This window comes from Cucurbita moschata, unplaced genomic scaffold, assembly GCF_002738365.1.
Source record: "Cucurbita moschata cultivar Rifu unplaced genomic scaffold, Cmos_1.0 Cmo_Scf00015, whole genome shotgun sequence".
In the NCBI taxonomy this organism is placed as follows: Eukaryota; Viridiplantae; Streptophyta; class Magnoliopsida; order Cucurbitales; family Cucurbitaceae; genus Cucurbita; species Cucurbita moschata.
The window spans coordinates 2,357,393-2,374,301 of record NW_019268531.1 but is presented as its reverse complement, the minus strand read 5'-3'; the positions used below and the strand labels follow the sequence as shown (position 1 = coordinate 2,374,301).

The following is a 16,909-nucleotide window of genomic DNA, read 5'->3' as shown; positions in this document are numbered from 1 at the left end:
TAGTGTTCTTGTTGGCATACTGCTCGGTGTCCGGCTCTAATACCATTTATAACAACTCAAGCTCACCGCTAGCAAATATTATTCGTTTTGACAACGTTAACCTTATAATTTTAAAACACATATGTTGGAGAAGTTTCCACAAATGGTTCATGCACCTTTCTAAACTTTAAAAATTACAAATATAACCTTCTAGCTTTAAATTTTCTTAAAATTTATAAATATGTTTAATAAAAAAAATTAAATGTAGTCATAAAATTAGATTAGTTTTTAAAATTTTGAAAATTTTAAAAAATTAGAACATAATTATATATTTTCAAAAATTTGAAAGTGAAGGGCAAAATTGGAAAGTAGAGTGAGTACAAAGGGACATATGGGGTGCCTGCATTAAATGGCGCCACGTCAGATTTGCAGATTACCCAGCTTTCAAAACCCCTTCTCTTCTCTTCTCCTCTTCTCCCACGCCCATAAATCCAGACTCCCTCGCCCACACAGACCCAGAGACAGCAGCCGAAGCCAACAACACCCACCGCTACACAGAGCTCTCCGCCTCAGCCAACAACACCCACCGCTACCCAGAGCTCTCCGCCTCAGCCATGGGTGAAGTAAGCAAAATTCTCCCTCTTCATCATCATCATCCACTCAATCATCCACTAAAATTTAAACAATTTGGGTACCCATTTCAGGAAATTAAGAAGAAGGAAGAAGGCGAAGATCAAAAGAAGGAAGAAGCCAAAGAAGAGAAAAAGGAAGCCACTGAATCAGCAGCTGCAACAACCCCAGAAGAAGAAAAGAAACAAGAGAGCAAGAAAAACGAAGATGAATCGCCCCCAGAAATTGTGCTCAAAGTGGATATGCATTGCGAAGCCTGCGCCAGAAAAGTGGCCAGAGCCCTCAAGGGCTTCCAAGGTCAGCTTCACCTCGATTAAGTTGCATTTTGTTTTGTTTTGAGTATAAAGGTGTTGTGCTGTTCTAATTTGGTTGAAGGAGTGGAGAATGTGACAACGGATAGCAGAGCAGGGAAGGTGGTGGTGAAAGGGAAAGAGGCAGACCCTTTGAAGGTTTGTGAGAGATTACAGAAGAAAAGTGGGAGAAAAGTGGAGCTAATCTCGCCATTGCCTAAGCCTGCTCCCGAGGAGCAACAACCTAAAGAAGATGACAAACAGCCAAAGGAAGAGAAAAAGGAAGAGGTAAAGTCATCAACATCCTTTTAAGCCTTTAACTTTCACTTTACTCTACATATCATCCATGCATATGTGCAAATCCCACTCACTTTCTTAACTTTCACAAAAGGAAACAAAAGAGTGTGAAAGATGAACAAAAAGGATGGCTGAGCTTCAATCTTAGGTCCCTATCTATACCCTCATACTACTTTTCCTTATAGGCTTTCCTAGAGAGAGGTGGAACTGTTTGGGGCCTAGTGTCCTTGCTGATACTCGTTCTCTTCTTCAAACGATGTGGGATCTCACAATCCAACCCCTTTTAGGGCCTTACGTTCTTGCTGACATACTACACGGTGTGAAATCTCACATCTTCTTTCTTTGAACGTTTGAATTACAGTGATGAACACAGGAATATGATTAGGAAATTAGAGGAACAAGAACACTGAGATTTATATTGATAAATTGTAATGCAAATTCATAAAAGCTTGTACTTGAGAGAAATTTGAGCATCTTGAGTTCAAGTACCTCCAAGTGCAGAGGCAATTGTCTGAAGCTTTTTTCTTCTCTGGGTTCATAATTGGGTCCTTTTGTTGGCTGTCAGAGAAATGAATTGAAAGATTGAATGTTAGAAACTGAGGTAAAAATTCAAAGTTGGAAATGAAGAGGAAGACAGTGAGAGTTGGGGGGGAAACTGACATGAAAACAATAAAACAAAACAAAACAAAACAAATGAAAAAGGCCTGAGAATGGAGACCCCACTCCACCTCACTTCACCCTCTCAGCCCCCTCTGTTTCAGTCTCTGAGCTCTCTCTCTTCCCTTTGGTTCCACAGAACTGATATGCACATTACACAAGAACAGAGCTGGATGGATGTTGCTGTTTCTGTAGCTGTAGCTCTTATTTATGGCCTCCAAACCCCTTTGACCCCACACACACCCACCCACCCATTATTGCCTTCTACTCACGGGCTAAACATTACATTGAATACATGGCCAAAATCCCTTCTGCTGGGACCAACTTTGTTTCCTAATTAGTTCTTAAGTATACAAAATTTGATGCAGGCTCCTCCACCTCCAGCAGTGGTAACAGTGGTACTGAACGTGCAGATGCACTGCGAGGCTTGTGCTCAAGTTTTAAAGAAGAGAATCAAGAAGTTCAAAGGTAGAATGATAGTTTTAAAGAAGCGAAACGCGTAAGAAAGATTGAGGGATGTGTGTTTGTGGTTTGTTTGCAGGTGTAGAGTCTGTGGAAACAGAACTAGCTAGCAATCAGGTGATTGTAAAAGGGGTTATGGACCCGAGTAAGCTGGTCGACCATGTTTCGAAGAGAAGCCGAAGGCCGGCTTCCATAGTAGTGAAGGAGGAAGAAAAGAAGGAAGAGGAGAAGAAGGAAGAGGAAAAACCAGCGGCTGAAGAGAAACCAGAGGAGAAGAAGGAGACTCAGGAAGAAGATGATAAGAAGTTTGATATCAAGAGGCTTGAGTATTGGCCATCAACCAAATACTACACTGAGTATGCATATGTGCCTGAGCGGCTTTTCAGTGACGAGAATCCAAATGCGTGTTCAATAATGTAGACTGCAATTCTATTTTGTTTTTGGCTTAATTTGCCGTTTTGTACCTTCTCAGATACTTTGTATCTCAGTAATGCAAGCAAGGTTAATGGTTAATATTAATCTCCAAGCGGTACGATTTTAAAACGCGTTTGTTACAGGTTTCTATATTCTTGTAAGAAATGTTTCGTTCCACTCTCCAATAATCGATGTGAGATTTCACAATCCACCCCTTTTAGGGTCCAACGTCCTTACTGGCATCGACCATTTGTAACAACTCAATCTCACAGCTAGGAGATATTGTCTGTGCCTATTACGTATCGTCGACAGCTTCACGATTTTAAAACGTGTCTGCTAGGGAGATGTTTCCACACCCTCATGAGCAATGCTTCGTCCCCTCTCCAACCGATGTGAGATCTTACAGTCCACTCCCTTGAGGGTCCAGCGTTCTTGACACACCGCTTGGTGTCTAACTTTGATACCATTTGTAACAGAGATCCTACATCAGTTGGAGAGAAGAACAAAACATTTCTTGTAAGGGTGTGAAAATCTCTCCCTAAAAGATGTGTTTTGAAACTGTGAGGCTGACAATGATATATAACACACTAAAGTAGACAATATCTATAGCGATAGCGGTAGGTTTGAATGAACTATGAACTATTACAAAGCTGCATTTGTATTCATTAGCAAAACTTGCAACCATCATTAGCAAAACTTGCAACCATCGAGACAAATGGGAGAGGGAGAGGGAGTGAGATGATCCTGCTACAAGGAAGGGGAAATTTTAGCAACTGGATAAAATGCATGTCAGATAGAAAAAGGAGAGATGGTATTATGTAAGGTACAATCTTGAAGAACGATCCATTCAGACTTCGTGGTTGATTCAGAAGTGTTTAAACGAAATGGCATCGACACCATATAGAGCTCCAGTAAGGAAAAATGGGTTTAGATTGTGAATTTGATTACACAGGATGCCTATTCTAACGTTGTCTCTGCAAGGATTTATAGAGCACGACGGTTACGTACTTGGCAAGGAACCGGTGAGTCATCCCGAGTGCGACGACGGAGGGGCCACCCCTTTCCTTCTGCATGTAAAGATGATTCAGCACAACATGCTGAGGTCTTGATATAGGAGGTAAGATTTCATTGTATGGGGAAGGCATGTCGAGCAGTGTGGTTTTCAAGTGGGGAGGAGCCAGTGGTGGCTCCTTTGAAAAATCTTCAGATCCAAGCTGCAAACTGCTGTAACTGGACTCTGGGGACTGAGGAGGTTCAAAGCTTGAAATGCTTTCGATGTCTTCTGGGACATAGTCCTATAGCATTCATCCATTAAAAAATAAGCTCTACAAGCTTCTATTATTCCAAATACAACACCCAGATATGAAAGAAAAAAACACGATTATTTTTGCAATATATATATCAAATGCTGCATCAAAGTGTCACATAAGCATAAATTGAGCTCAGTTGATTATCAAGCTTCTTGACTAAAAACGAGAGAGAGAGAGAGTCATCCATATGATGGTATAAACACATGCTTACAAAGTTATCTTGAAACTCACTATTTTGGATTTTTAAAAAAGCGTGTGAGATCCCACATCGGTTGAAGAGGAGAACGAAGTATTCTTTATAAAGGTGTGGAAACTTTTCTATAGCATACACGTTTTAAAAACGTTGAGGGTAACCCCGACAGGGAAAAGCCCAAAGAGGGCAATATTTGCTGGCGGTTGGTTTGAGCCGTTACAAATAGTAACAGAGCTAGACATTGGGCGATGTGCCAGCAAGGAGGTTGAGCCCTGAAGGGGGGTGGACACGAGGCGGTGTGCCAGCAAGGACGCTGGGCCTCGAAGGAAGGTGGATGAGGGGATCCCACATCGATTGGAGAAGGGAAAGAGTGCCAGCGAGAATGCTGGCCCCTAAGAGAGATGGATTGTGAGATTCCACGTTGGAGAGGAGAACGAAGCATTCTTTATGGGCGTGTGGAAACCTCTCCCTAGTAGACGTATTTTAAAAACCTTGAAGGAAGCCCGAAAGGAAAAGTCCAAAGAGAACAATATCGGCCAGTGGTGGGTTTGGGCTGTTACAAATAGCATCACCAAGGTAGAACGAGAGGAATTTGACTCTCAACCCTGAGCACTAGATCAGAAAGCTCCATACTTGTTGGTAATTTTAAACAAAAACAACCAAAATGATCAACTTTCATGCATCTCACGAAACCGAGTTTCATCGACAACTTTCATATCAGGATAGTAAGAGGGTATGAGATGGTCAACAAGAAAGAGATTTTTACCTGCAAGTCCAAGATATTGTAAGCATTGCCTGCATCATCTTGGGCCCAAGGCAAGTCAGGAGCATATCTCCATTGTCCATCAGCAATAAACCTATACTGGTAAACACCAGAAGACAAAACCTTCATAATCGTGAAGTCCTTCCCAGATCTCTGCAACGGTATTCTGATCAGGAAGAAGACATTGGGTATCAGATGGCGGTCAGTCAATCGAGTAAGAAACGAACTACAAATTGAGAGAACAGAGCAACAAACTTCGATTTCCAGTTGTCCCAAGATCCCTCAACAGCTACTTCCTTGCCTCCATGACTCCAGGTAATCATCGTTGGGATTCCTTGTTCACTGCTCACGTCGTCAAACAACGAACTGTTATTCATCCAGGACTCGCTTGAATTGGGCAACTCATCAGGTCTTGGCAGTGGAACAACCGGTACCTGTTAAGACAGATAGAAGTACTCAAAATCATGGCTCGCAAGGACAGAAGGTCAGACACTGAAGAAAAGAAACCAGTGCAGAGATCACAGAATGATTCACAGCTCAATCTATAGTAACATTATTGATCAAAACTGAAGAGGAACATTATGGTTATAGCTCAACAGCATCTTTGACTGTTTTCCAGAATCCAAAATGGGTAACTTTCTAGGCATTCAAAGTGAATTTGCAAGTTAGATGAGTTATAATATTGAAACTGTTCCAAAAAATACCTATAGAGACTTTTTCATTAAAATGGTGAATGAAAATTTGTACGCCATCGTTTATAATATCGTTCATGTTGGTTGAGTTAACGATATGAACATCTTTTAACTTGAAACTAACAATGATCTTAATCTCTATATAGTTGAGCTTGAATTGTAAATGATGCTATGAACACTTTCCAGTTTTTATTATTACAGAAAACTATCCAAGGTGCTTTTTCATGATTGAAATCTACACCAAAGTTCAAGCGTATTTTGAACCCTAAAATCAAGATGCATTCTGGACAAAGATTCAAGAAAGCTTATACAGCACAACACTGAAATGGGAAGATAAAAGATAAGAGGCAGTCGATCGAATTTGCACAGAGAATTATAGTGTAACAATAGCCCTGTAGATTCACCAAATCGTCCATCTATTCATGTAGGACTTACATCAAACACATACCGTGCAGGTAAAGTAGCGACACGAAAAGGCCAAGATTCCTCGCAAGAAACTTATCGAAAAAGGAAACGAAAGGAATTTCCAATTACATACAACACCAAACATCCCCACCGTATATCAATTTTCAATGAACTGGAGGAATTCACGACCAGGAATGAAAGGCAAAATTCAGGGAACTAACTCACTTGGGGAGTAAACATCAATGGAGATGGAATGGCGCGAGGGCTACGAGGAGGAGAATGACCCATCAGCTCTGTAGGCGGATCGCCAGTGAGGTAGTCAAGGTGAGCATCAGGAGGCGCAGCCAGGCCGTCCGGCAAACTCCTCCGTCGGCTACCGACTTCTTCATCTTCTTCTTCAACCCCAGATGGATTAGCGTCCTCATCTTCTCTCCCGTTCACATTCCCCATTAATACGAACAAGAATAAATGGAAAGTAAATAAATAAATAAATAAATAAAACCCGGAATCCTTTGTGGGTGGGCGAAAAAGAATGAAAATGGGTGGAAAAACGATTCTCCACAGAAAAAGAACAATCAAGTGATTAGGGACGACATAAACAGAGAAACCCTCATAATCCTAAGATTCATAGTTCATCCGCAGAAATTGCAAGGAAATCAAAGTGGCATAAAATTGAAAACCCAAACAAATTGAAGGATTCGGATATGTGTTCTTACGAGAAGGATGCTAAAAAGAACAAAGCGCAAAGATTAACCTTCTTAATCTTTTCTCCGATGAGTCAGGAAGATCGAATGGTGGCCCAAGGTTGATGGGCTTTTAAGGATAACAGGAATCATCGTCACGTCATGGTTGACAAAGTCGTCCTGCTCCCGATCCCCACCCATGGCCTCCATCCATTTACTTTAGCTAATTTACAGCTTCCCTTTGATGCTTTCTTTTCCTCAATCGTGGCTGCCACGTTCTAAACCTTATTTCTTCCCTTTTACTCATCAAAATCACATATTTCCAAAATGAACCCAAACTGGGTTCGCAGTGAAAATGACAAAGTTTTATACTTTTATTCATTCCACACGAACTTATTACTCTTTGCCTTTCTTTTTCTTCTTGGTTTATGGGAATTTACCCTTTGTTTCTCATTTGGAATCTTGAAAGTTCTTGTACATTATCATGATGGTTTGAAATGAGTATCATTTAATTATATAGCTTTTTGAATCAAATTAGAACACAGCAGTCAAATTCATAGTTCCACTTTAAATACTATCAGAAACTGCATAGAAAATTGTAGCAATGTATTTTGAAATCACTGAAAGTGTGAACTTATGCAGTTTTGAGTATCAGAAACAAAGGTATGGTCCAATAGCTAGAAAAGATTAAGAAGCAAACAAACAAGATTGATGCTACTTGGCAAAATGTATCAATCAAGGATTGACGACGAGACCTCACCGCCTGTTCATGTCGTGTTCGTTTAGGTACAAGAAGTTTTGTTTGCTCGAAAACGCTGTGGAAGTGAGCACAGGAGAAAATCCAGAATACTGCTGCTGAATCTTTGTGACACAAATGTTGTTGATACACTTCCATACTTCGTGTTTTTGGAGTAACGGTTGAGCGGTGTAGTCCTCGAATTTCATCCACTGCAACGACAATGGTTGCAACAATTGTAAGGACTATTCAGCATTGCAATTGAACTAACTAGAAAAGATGGTTATTTCACCAGAAATATTTAGAACACTCAGACAGGTCTAATAAGTTTCTAAGACAACTGATGATGTTGTACTATGATATGCGCATCAAGTTTGTAGCTTATGCTTACTAAGAGCCGATTCGATCTGTTTCATCGACATGTCGATGTAACGTATAAACATTGCCTAGTGAACCGGGACGTACCTGCGCATCCTCTATCTCGAGTTCTTGCTTGCTTATTTCAAAGGTTAGAGGTTTCAATGTGCAAACGAAGAACAGATCTGATTTCCCAAAGAATGCTTGGTGAGTCTGTCTGCAAAAATTTGAATGGGATATAAAATAGTAAAAAGAATGTTAGTGCGAGATCACACCTCGGTTGGAGAGGGGAAAGAAGCATTTTTTATAAGAGTGTGGAAACCTCTCCCTCGTTTTAAAATTGTGAGGTTAACGACTATACATAACCGATCAAAGGAGACAATACTTGCTAGTGGTGCGCTTGGGCCGTAACAAAATGGTATCAGAGCCAGACACCGAATGAGTGTCAGGGAGGACGATGCACCCTTGTGAGATCCCACATTGGTTGGAGAGGGGAACAAGTGTCAGGGAGAACGCTGGCCCCAAAGAGGGTGGATTGTGAGATCCCACATCGGTTGGAAAGGGGAACAAAGCATTCTTTATATAAGGGTGTAGACACTTTTCCCTAGCAGGCGCGTTTTAAAACTGTGAGGCTGACGGCTATACGTAACGGGCGAAATCGGACAATATCTGCTAACAATGGGCTTGAATTGTTACAAATGGTATCAGAGCCAGACACTGAACGAGTGCCAGGGAGTACACTACGCCCTTTTGAGATCTCACATTGGTTGGAAAAGGGAACGAGTGTCAGGGAGAATGCGGGGCACTTGTGAGATCCCACATTAGTTGGAGAGGGGAACGAGTGTCAGGGAGGACGTTGGGCCCCAAAAGGGGTGGATTGTGAGATCTCACTTCAGTTGGAGAGAGGAACAAAGTATTCTATATAAGTAGCAGACGTGTTTTAAAACCGTGAGGCTGACGGCTATACGTAACGAACCAAAACGGACAATATCTACTAACAGTGGACATGGGCCGTTACAATTATCCTTCATACCTGAACGCTAAAACTTCCACGAATTCTGTGTCAATCTGTAGAAGAATAAACCTGGAAACTTTAAGATAACTCTTACTGAGACAAACATGATGAACAACTGATGAGCAGATAATATAGCTTTATTCGATCATGCAGCTTATTTAACTTACACCAGTCTCTTCTCTCACTTCTCTCTCAGCAGCTTTGCATATATCTTCCCCCTTGATACCGTCAAATGAAGCAACTCAATGATTTTAGTTATATTTATATGCAGAAATGGAATCAAAGCGTATCCAAAACTCCTTACCTCATCTACAACTCCTGTGGGAAACTTCCATACACCAGTCCCTCGTAACACTCCACTCTTTTCCTGAACCACGAGTACCTATAACAAAAGTTTCAACACATCACAACATAGATTCAGATGGAACAACAAACACAAGATGTAACAGCTCAAGCCCACCGCTAATAGATATTGTTCGTCGTTAGCCTCACGGGTTTAAAACGCGTCTACTAGGGAGAGGTTTCCACACCCTTATAAGGAATGCTTCGTTTCCTTCTCCAACTGATGTGGGATCTGGAAATGTACCTCTTTATTGTCGTTCAAAACAAATGCACCGACGCCAACTCGATGGGTAGCATTGACAGGAAGAGTATGAGCACATTCCGGTATCCAGTACACTAGCATCAAATACTTTGGCTCTGCGTGGTGATACCAGAATCCTTCCTAAAAGAAGGGAAAATATAGAGAATAGAAACAATTACTTGCAGCACTTGAAAGTGCAAGTTCCTAAATCTACTGTTAAAACGATCTAAAGAACTGTTATCAGAATATCACCTTAACAACAGCTTCAACCAGGTTAGCAAGCTCAATGGGCAGTTTAAGCCAAACACCTTTTTTGCCCTGCAAAAGATTTGCTCATCATGAATATAAACAGGAGAAAATATGAATAGTTTAGTTGACATAGCGCCAGAGTATCTTCATGCAAATGATACAAACCAGCATTGGAGCAAAAGAACACTGAATTCTCTGGTACAGAGGACAATTTTCAACACTCGGGGAGTCTCAATGAAAATTCATTTGGAGATCCCACGTTGATTGAAGAGAAGAACGAAGCATTCGTTATAAGGGTGTGTAAACCTCTCCTAGTAGACGCGTTTTAAAGTTGTGAAGCTGACGGCGATACGTAACGAGCCAAATCGGACAATGTCTACTAGCGGTAGGCTTGGACTGTTATAAATGATATTAGAGTCAGACAACGAACGGTGTGCCAACAAGGACACAGGGCTCTCGAGGGGGGTGGATTGTGATATCTCATATTAGTTGGAGAGGAGAACGAAACATTTCTAATAAGGGTGTGGAAACTTCTCCCTAGTAGACACGTTTTAAAACCATGAGGTTGACGGCAATACGTAACGGGTCAAAGCGGACAATATCTCCTAGCGGTGGGCTTCGGTTGTTATAAATGATATTAGAGCCAGACACCGGGAGGTACCAGCGAGAACACTGGGCTCTCGAGGGGGGTGGATTATGATATCCCACATTGGTTGGAGAGGAGAACGAAACATTTCTTATAAGGGTGTAGAAGCCCCTCCCTAATAGACGCGTTTTAAAACTGTGAGGCTGACGACAATACGTAACAAACCAAAGTGGACAATATCTACTGGTGGTGGGGTTGGACTGTTACAAATGGAATCGGAGCTAGACACCGGGTGGTGTGCCAGCGAAGACACTAGGCTCTTGAGGGGAGTGGGTTATGAGATCGCACATTGGTTGGAGAGGAGAACGGAACATTACTTATAAGGGTGTGGAAACTTCTCCTTAGTATATGCGTTTTAAAACCGTGAGACTGACAGCAATACATAACGGGCCAAAGTAGACAATATCTACTAGCGGTTCGGATGGTGGAGATCACATGCTCAAGAAGGAAGTCAAAAGAAATGGCAGATGTATCAAAATCCAAAACAAACATTCATTACTTCTTAGAGCGGCATTAAAATTTGAAGCAAAAGCAAAAGCTTGCCTACCATAGTCCAGTTGACAAAGAAATGAAGATGGAGTAAGCATGTCCTGATAGCATTTGAAGGTGTGTAAACAAAAGGGGCAGAAAAGTTTACTACTGAACTCATCAACCTGTTGTTTCCAATGTGAAATTGAAGCTCTAAGGATGGGCACAAAGACCTCAGAGTCCATAGCTTTATCCATTTCCACGAGAACGCCTCCATGATCATCGTTGGTTGCATCAAGTACTTCAACCAGTTGAACCTCATTTGCAGCTGGGACTTCCTCCATAAACAATGTTGGCTTAGCAGAAACTGAAAGGGAATTGCTGCAAAAAGAAGCTGGATTTCTGACCCCAATGCCTGGTAACATAACAATCAATTAGTTTCATGCTAAACTCTCCATTACAGGAACAGTTCAGTGGATTCTCATTCACAAAACAGAAGCTGATCAAACGGGGAACAAAGCATTCTTTACGAGAGCATGGAAACATCTCCCTAGTAGACGCATTTTAAAAACCTTGAGTGGAAACTCGAAAGAAAAGGTCCAAAAAAGACTATCTTTTAGCAGTGAGTTTGAGCTGTTACAAATGGTATCAGAGCCAGACACCGGACGGCATGCCAGCGAGGATGCTGAGCCCTGAGAGGAGGTGGACACCGGATAGTGTGCTAGCGATGTCCCAAAAGGGAGTGAATTGTGAGATCTCACCTCGGTTGGAGAGAGGAACAAAACATTCTTGATAAAGGTGTGGAAACCTCTCCCTAGTAGAAGCGTTTGAGGGGAAGTCTGAAAGGGAAAGCTCAAAAAGGACCATATCTGTTAACGGTGAACTTGTGCTGTTACAAATAGTATCAGAGTCGAACACCAGGCGGTGTGCCAGCAAGGACGCTGAGCCCTAAAAGGGGTGGACACCGGATGGTGTGACAACAATGACACTGGCCTCGAAGGAGGTGAATTATGAGATCTCACATCGGTTAGAGAAGGAAACAAAACATTCTTTATGAGGTGAATTATGAGATCTCACATCGGTTAGAGAAGGAAACAAAACATTGTTTATGAAGGTGTGGAAACCTCTCCCTAACAAACGCATTCTTTAGCAGTGAGGTTGAGCTCTTATGGTATCTTATTGTATCAAGATAACTGAGTTCGTTCCAAAACTATGACTCCCAGATGGGTATTGAAAACATAAACAAACAACAGCAAGACAAACATTTAAACTGATTGATACAATCGAGAGTGAACTAAAAGTTAGCCAAACACTCGTTTCATCGTTCTAGACAGCCAACATAAACGCAACACATTAATAATCAATGTACCAGAACCTCCAACTCCTACATAACAACCAAAGTTTACGAAGAACCCAAGAAGCATTAATAAAACATCTCAAATTTTCAGGTCCATTAACGTCACTAAATCGAGAGACAAGGACACAAATATGAAAATCAGAACCTGGGCAGTGAAGAACAGATACGAGTGTAAAGCGAGCAGTGGCAGAGAAAGGTAGGCAATGAAATCCCAGAAAGTTGGAGGGAGATGTCCGAGTGGTTCTGAAAATCGGCACAAAAGTGGAAGAAAACAAAAGGGATCTGATCATTGAGCCTCCGCAGTCTCCTGTATTGCTCCAATTCCTCGTTGTTCTGCTTAATTTTCTGGGAGTTTGTTTGGACTAGTCGATTCCCTTTGATTGATACCCAAAAATTAATACGAAAATGACACTCTTAACCACTATTTCCAAAATCTAAGAGGCTACCGCGCGCCCACGTCGGCGCAACTCGCCCCACTGCTTTGAATATTGTGCAGTTCGTTAATCTCTTTTGATGAAGATTATATTTTTAATTAAACGAAGGATTTAAGCGTTAACTTTGGTGGGTTATTGTGATTAAATAATTTAAGTGTGTTTATAAACGAACAAAGAGTTGATAATTAATAAAAAAAGTAGTGTTGGATTCTATTGTCTGAAAGATCACATCATTGGATAAAAACAAGGAACAAAAAGTTCATAATGGTTACAAAATCAGTGTACGTTCTACATATAATTGTCTTTAAAAAGTTTTCAATCTTGGCTTTATATAGGAACATCAAACAAATAAAAGTATTGAAGAGACATATCTTCACCTTTGGCCCGTTACGTATTATCGTCGGCTTTACGATTTTAAAATGCGTTTATTATGGAGAGAGTTTAGCCCTACTCCACCTAGTGTCTCGCACTATCTTATGACTAGCTCGATATTATTTGTAACAACTCAAGTCCATAGCTAGTAAATATTGTCAAGTGTAGGCTTTCCTCTGAAGGTATAAGATCTCACGTCAGTTGGAGAAGGAAATGAAATATTCCTTACATCGATTCGAAAATCTCTGAATGACAGACATGTTTTAAAACCTTGAGGACAATATCTACTAGCGATGAGTTTGAATTGTTATACTAACTAATTCAATTACAAAAAAAATATTAATTATGAATAAATTTAGACGCAATAAATACAGGAAGTACTATAAAAGAAAAATGACAAGAAAGAGTGCAAGGCGAAAGAAACTTAATGTGAAAACGAATGTAGGGTTCAGCTGAGGTCAAGTTCAATTTGCCATTGGATTGGGTCAAAGGTAAAGTAAGGTGACTTTGAATTTGGTTGGACTATCCGCTATAATAGATGCGTTTTAAAATTGTGAAGCTAACGGTGAATGTACAACAGATCAAAGTAGACCACATCTGCTAGAGATGGTCTTAGGAGGATGTTGGCCCCGAAGAGGTGGATTAAGAGATCCCACATCGGTTGGAGAGGAGACTGATGGTGACACGTAACTGGTTGGACAATACCTGTTGTTTGCGGTAGACTTTGTTGTTAATTGCATTATTTTTATATAAAAATCCACATAAGCATAAACCCTACATCCAGGTGTCAGCGCACGTGTGTTTCTTCTTCTCCTTGGTAGTGCCCTCATCCTCTGCAATTTCGAGTAATTCAAAGTTCAAAGCGTACATGGTGGAGGATGGACCTTCCTTCATTGAGTCACTGTCTCTTTCCAACCACACCCATCCCACTTTTTCCCTCTTTAATCAGTCCACATGGCAGCAAAGTCAGGTACCCCTCACAAAGATACTAAATTCATCGTGGATCTCTCTTTAATTTCGCATTGCTTTTACTTTTCAAACATGCTTGTCCAAATCATTTACTCCCGTCAAACTAAAACTCACTATGGGCCACCATCCACGACTGTTTCTAGTCAAAATCTCGCTCTCCCAGACCATCATTTTTCCCTTTCCCTTTGAAACTGGTTCTTTTTATCACTCCGCCCTTCAACTGTTTGACGAAATGACACCCTTCACCAACCCATAATAACCCTTTATTTTCCTTTCAAACCTCACTTGCCTGGTTCTTGGTTAAGCCCTCTTCCATCTCTGCCTCTTTCTCTGAGTGGTATCTTCTTTACTTTCGTTTTGATTTCTGGGGTTTTTGGGGTTTTCCCTTTTCTTGTTTCTGTGAACTTGTGTAGATGTACTCAGATCGCTCTGTATAGATGCAAGAAATGGTTGAAATGTGGTTCTTTGGTCGTTTGATTTAATGGGCACAAATGTTTGGTCATTTATTTTACTTTAAAATCCATCATCTTGGCTTTTAATTGCAGCTTTTCTGGTGCTTCTACACGTTTTGAAGCTACCCTGTTATACGCTTCTTGTTAGTTGGATGCTGCCATTGCTATGGAAAGTGAATCAACTAGCGAGAGGTTGGGATTGCTTAAAGTGCTTGTGATTCAAGGGAAGAAACTAGTAATTCGTGATTTCAAGAGCAGCGATCCTTATGTTGTTGTCAAGTTGGGCAATCAGGTCATTTCTTGTCTTGCCTTCTTCTATCACCCTTGTGCTCTGATGTGGTTTGTTAAATAATTTTGTTTCATTACATTGTTTCTCAGACAGCCAAGACCAAAGTTATCAATAGCTGCCTTAACCCTGTTTGGAATGAAGAGCTGAGCTTCTCCCTCACCCAACCTGTCAAAGATCTGACATTAGTAAGATTCTGCTTGTCAGTTTTTTGACCTATTGTTGTCTGTGTTCATTGAGATAGTCCCTGTTCTCATTTTCTCCGTTGCTCATCCATTGCCTTTTTCTCCAAAGTTGCATAACTTTGAATTGATATCTTCCATTAGGCCGTAATGAATTATACAGATTGTCTCCATCAGGCTGTAATGATTTGTACATAAGCAAGGATTTTGGTTATGCAAAAGAAGTGTGGTTATGATGGCTTATTTCAATATGGGAATTCATTAATACCATTACAAGTATTAAACTAATTGTGGTCAGTGAAAAGTGCATATTGTTTTGCTAGCTAGGCTATCTTATGTTTGTGTTATCAAAGTTCCCTGTGGATCCCACGTCGGTTGGAGATCAGAACAAAACATTTCTTATAACGGTGTGAAAACATTTTCCTAGCAAACACGTTTTAAACCTTGAGGGGAAACTCTGGAAGGGAAAACTCAAAGAGGACAATATCTGCTAGCGGTGGGTTTGGGGTGTTACAAATGATATCAGAGCTAGGCATTGAGTGATGTGTCAGCGAGGACGTTGGGCTCTCGAGGAGGGTGGATTGTGAGATCCCACATCGGTTGGAGAGGAGGATGAAACATTCCTTATAAAGGTGTGGAAAGCTCTCTCTAGCAGACACGTTTTAAAACCTTGAAGGAAAGCCCTTGAAGGGAAAACCCAAAAAAGACAATATCTGCTAGCGGTGGGCTTAGACTGTCACAAAGGAAAAAAAAAGTTCTGGATTGTTCATTCGTCTTTGCGTATAGTCTTATATCATACTCTATAGCTCGGTATTCTGATCTATTCCTGGGACTGAAGTACTCGAAATGAAATTAGAACAATGTTTGATGATTTCTTGTTTCAGAAAGAAGAAACTACGGATCATTTATTTTTGTGGGAGTAAACAACACATCCTCTAGTATGAATAACTCAAAGCAACAAAAAATTTACGTTCTTTCTGCAGGAAGTGTTTGACAAAGATCGGTTCAAGTCAGATGACAAGATGGGACATGCCGAGCTGAGTCTTAAACCGATAGTTTCGGCTGCTCGATTGAGACGGGCTCTTGGAATTTCATTGGGGGCAACAATGTTAAGAAAGGTTACTCCAGACACTGATAACTGCCTAGCAAGGGACAGCAGCATTAGTTGCATGGAGGGAGGGGGCGTAACACAGAGCGTTTGGTTGAAGCTTCGTGACGTAGAATCTGGTGAAATAGAGCTAAAGATCAAGTTCATCGATCAACCTGGTCGGCCGTCCAGATAAAGATTACGGGAAGTTCTCGGCCTCGAGTTATGGGGTAGCCTGTAAATTGCTTCCATTTCCATAGTTTTGATCTGTCTGCAGCCTACTGTTTCAAGTGATTACGAGTAGAATGAGGCAGGTTTAGTGTCTGAAGCTTGTGTTAGTGTGTGCTTGGTGGGTTTTTCATGGGAATGGATATAGTGAATAGGCTTGGAAAGTCCATTCTCGTAGTTGGATAATATTATAGACATGGATAATTGACCATCATCCTTCATCCTCTCTCAGAAATTCGTTAGATAATAAAAACTAAAATAGACATTTTCATCTCCTTTTAACTTGTTGATAACCCTTCGAACCGTTTTGTTCGTCGTTTTGTATGTTGGATCAACCTCCCAGTCGTTGATCTTATACGTTGGACCGATTTTCTCTTACACGTGTTTTATTTGAAGGGGTGGAATGTCGAAGTGTTCTTGAACTAAAAGTTTTAGAACAAGTTTTCTATTTTCCGGAACTCTTTTGGTCTTAAGTAGTGTGAAGTTACGTTTAGATGATTTTTGGATTGAATCTATTGGATTTAAAGTTCGTTGGGTCCTTTTTACTTTTTGGGCTCATTTGAACTTAGCCAAACGTCATATGACCCAAGTTGACCACGTTGGTTTGTTCAATCGTTCATAAATTTGTGATTGATTAAAATTTATAATTCATTATAAATTAAACAAAAATTTGAAAGTTTGGATCATAATTTCGTGCCAAACTTGTTTACCAT

At 40.7% G+C, this 16,909-nt stretch overlaps 4 protein-coding genes and 1 long non-coding RNA gene across 6 annotated transcripts; 2 read left to right on the top strand and 3 right to left on the bottom strand.

Moving 5' to 3' along the window:
* Nucleotides 1-292: 292 nt before the first annotated feature.
* On the bottom strand, nucleotides 293-2,215 carry LOC111453151. The gene is made up of 3 exons (XR_002712226.1): nucleotides 1,925-2,215; nucleotides 1,686-1,754; nucleotides 293-650 (listed from the first exon to the last, which is right to left on the bottom strand). It is a non-coding gene; the product is annotated as an uncharacterized LOC111453151 (long non-coding RNA).
* LOC111453145 (heavy metal-associated isoprenylated plant protein 7-like) lies at nucleotides 403-2,834 on the top strand. 2 transcript variants are annotated; one of them, XM_023094118.1, is made up of 6 exons: nucleotides 427-510; nucleotides 550-602; nucleotides 684-906; nucleotides 985-1,187; nucleotides 2,222-2,321; nucleotides 2,395-2,834. In XM_023094118.1, exons 2-6 carry the CDS (start codon nucleotides 594-596, stop codon nucleotides 2,733-2,735), a joined length of 876 nt encoding a protein of 291 aa, XP_022949886.1. In that variant the 5' UTR covers nucleotides 427-510; nucleotides 550-593; the 3' UTR covers nucleotides 2,736-2,834. The 2 variants fall into 2 exon arrangements, with proteins under 2 accessions (XP_022949885.1, XP_022949886.1); XM_023094117.1 differs by having other exon boundaries at nucleotides 403-602.
* Nucleotides 2,835-3,493: 659 nt separating this feature from the next.
* On the bottom strand, nucleotides 3,494-7,151 carry LOC111453144 (SNF1-related protein kinase regulatory subunit beta-2-like). The gene is made up of 4 exons (XM_023094116.1): nucleotides 6,318-7,151; nucleotides 5,251-5,429; nucleotides 4,999-5,161; nucleotides 3,494-4,024 (listed from the first exon to the last, which is right to left on the bottom strand). The coding sequence occupies exons 1-4, from the start codon at nucleotides 6,540-6,542 to the stop codon at nucleotides 3,692-3,694; spliced, it is 900 nt and encodes a 299-aa protein (XP_022949884.1). The 5' UTR covers nucleotides 6,543-7,151; the 3' UTR covers nucleotides 3,494-3,691.
* A 209-nt stretch (nucleotides 7,152-7,360) lies between these two features.
* Nucleotides 7,361-12,658, bottom strand: LOC111453143 (nudix hydrolase 10-like). The gene is made up of 9 exons (XM_023094115.1): nucleotides 12,332-12,658; nucleotides 11,015-11,244; nucleotides 9,719-9,784; nucleotides 9,470-9,607; nucleotides 9,188-9,265; nucleotides 9,051-9,101; nucleotides 8,902-8,936; nucleotides 7,977-8,085; nucleotides 7,361-7,723 (listed from the first exon to the last, which is right to left on the bottom strand). The coding sequence occupies exons 1-9, from the start codon at nucleotides 12,474-12,476 to the stop codon at nucleotides 7,532-7,534; spliced, it is 1,044 nt and encodes a 347-aa protein (XP_022949883.1). The 5' UTR covers nucleotides 12,477-12,658; the 3' UTR covers nucleotides 7,361-7,531.
* Nucleotides 12,659-14,093: 1,435 nt separating this feature from the next.
* Nucleotides 14,094-16,471, top strand: LOC111453853 (protein C2-DOMAIN ABA-RELATED 11). The gene is made up of 4 exons (XM_023095124.1): nucleotides 14,094-14,298; nucleotides 14,507-14,705; nucleotides 14,792-14,887; nucleotides 15,865-16,471. Exons 2-4 carry the CDS (start codon nucleotides 14,580-14,582, stop codon nucleotides 16,162-16,164), a joined length of 522 nt encoding a protein of 173 aa, XP_022950892.1. The 5' UTR covers nucleotides 14,094-14,298; nucleotides 14,507-14,579; the 3' UTR covers nucleotides 16,165-16,471.
* The last annotated feature ends 438 nt before the right edge of the window (nucleotides 16,472-16,909 follow it).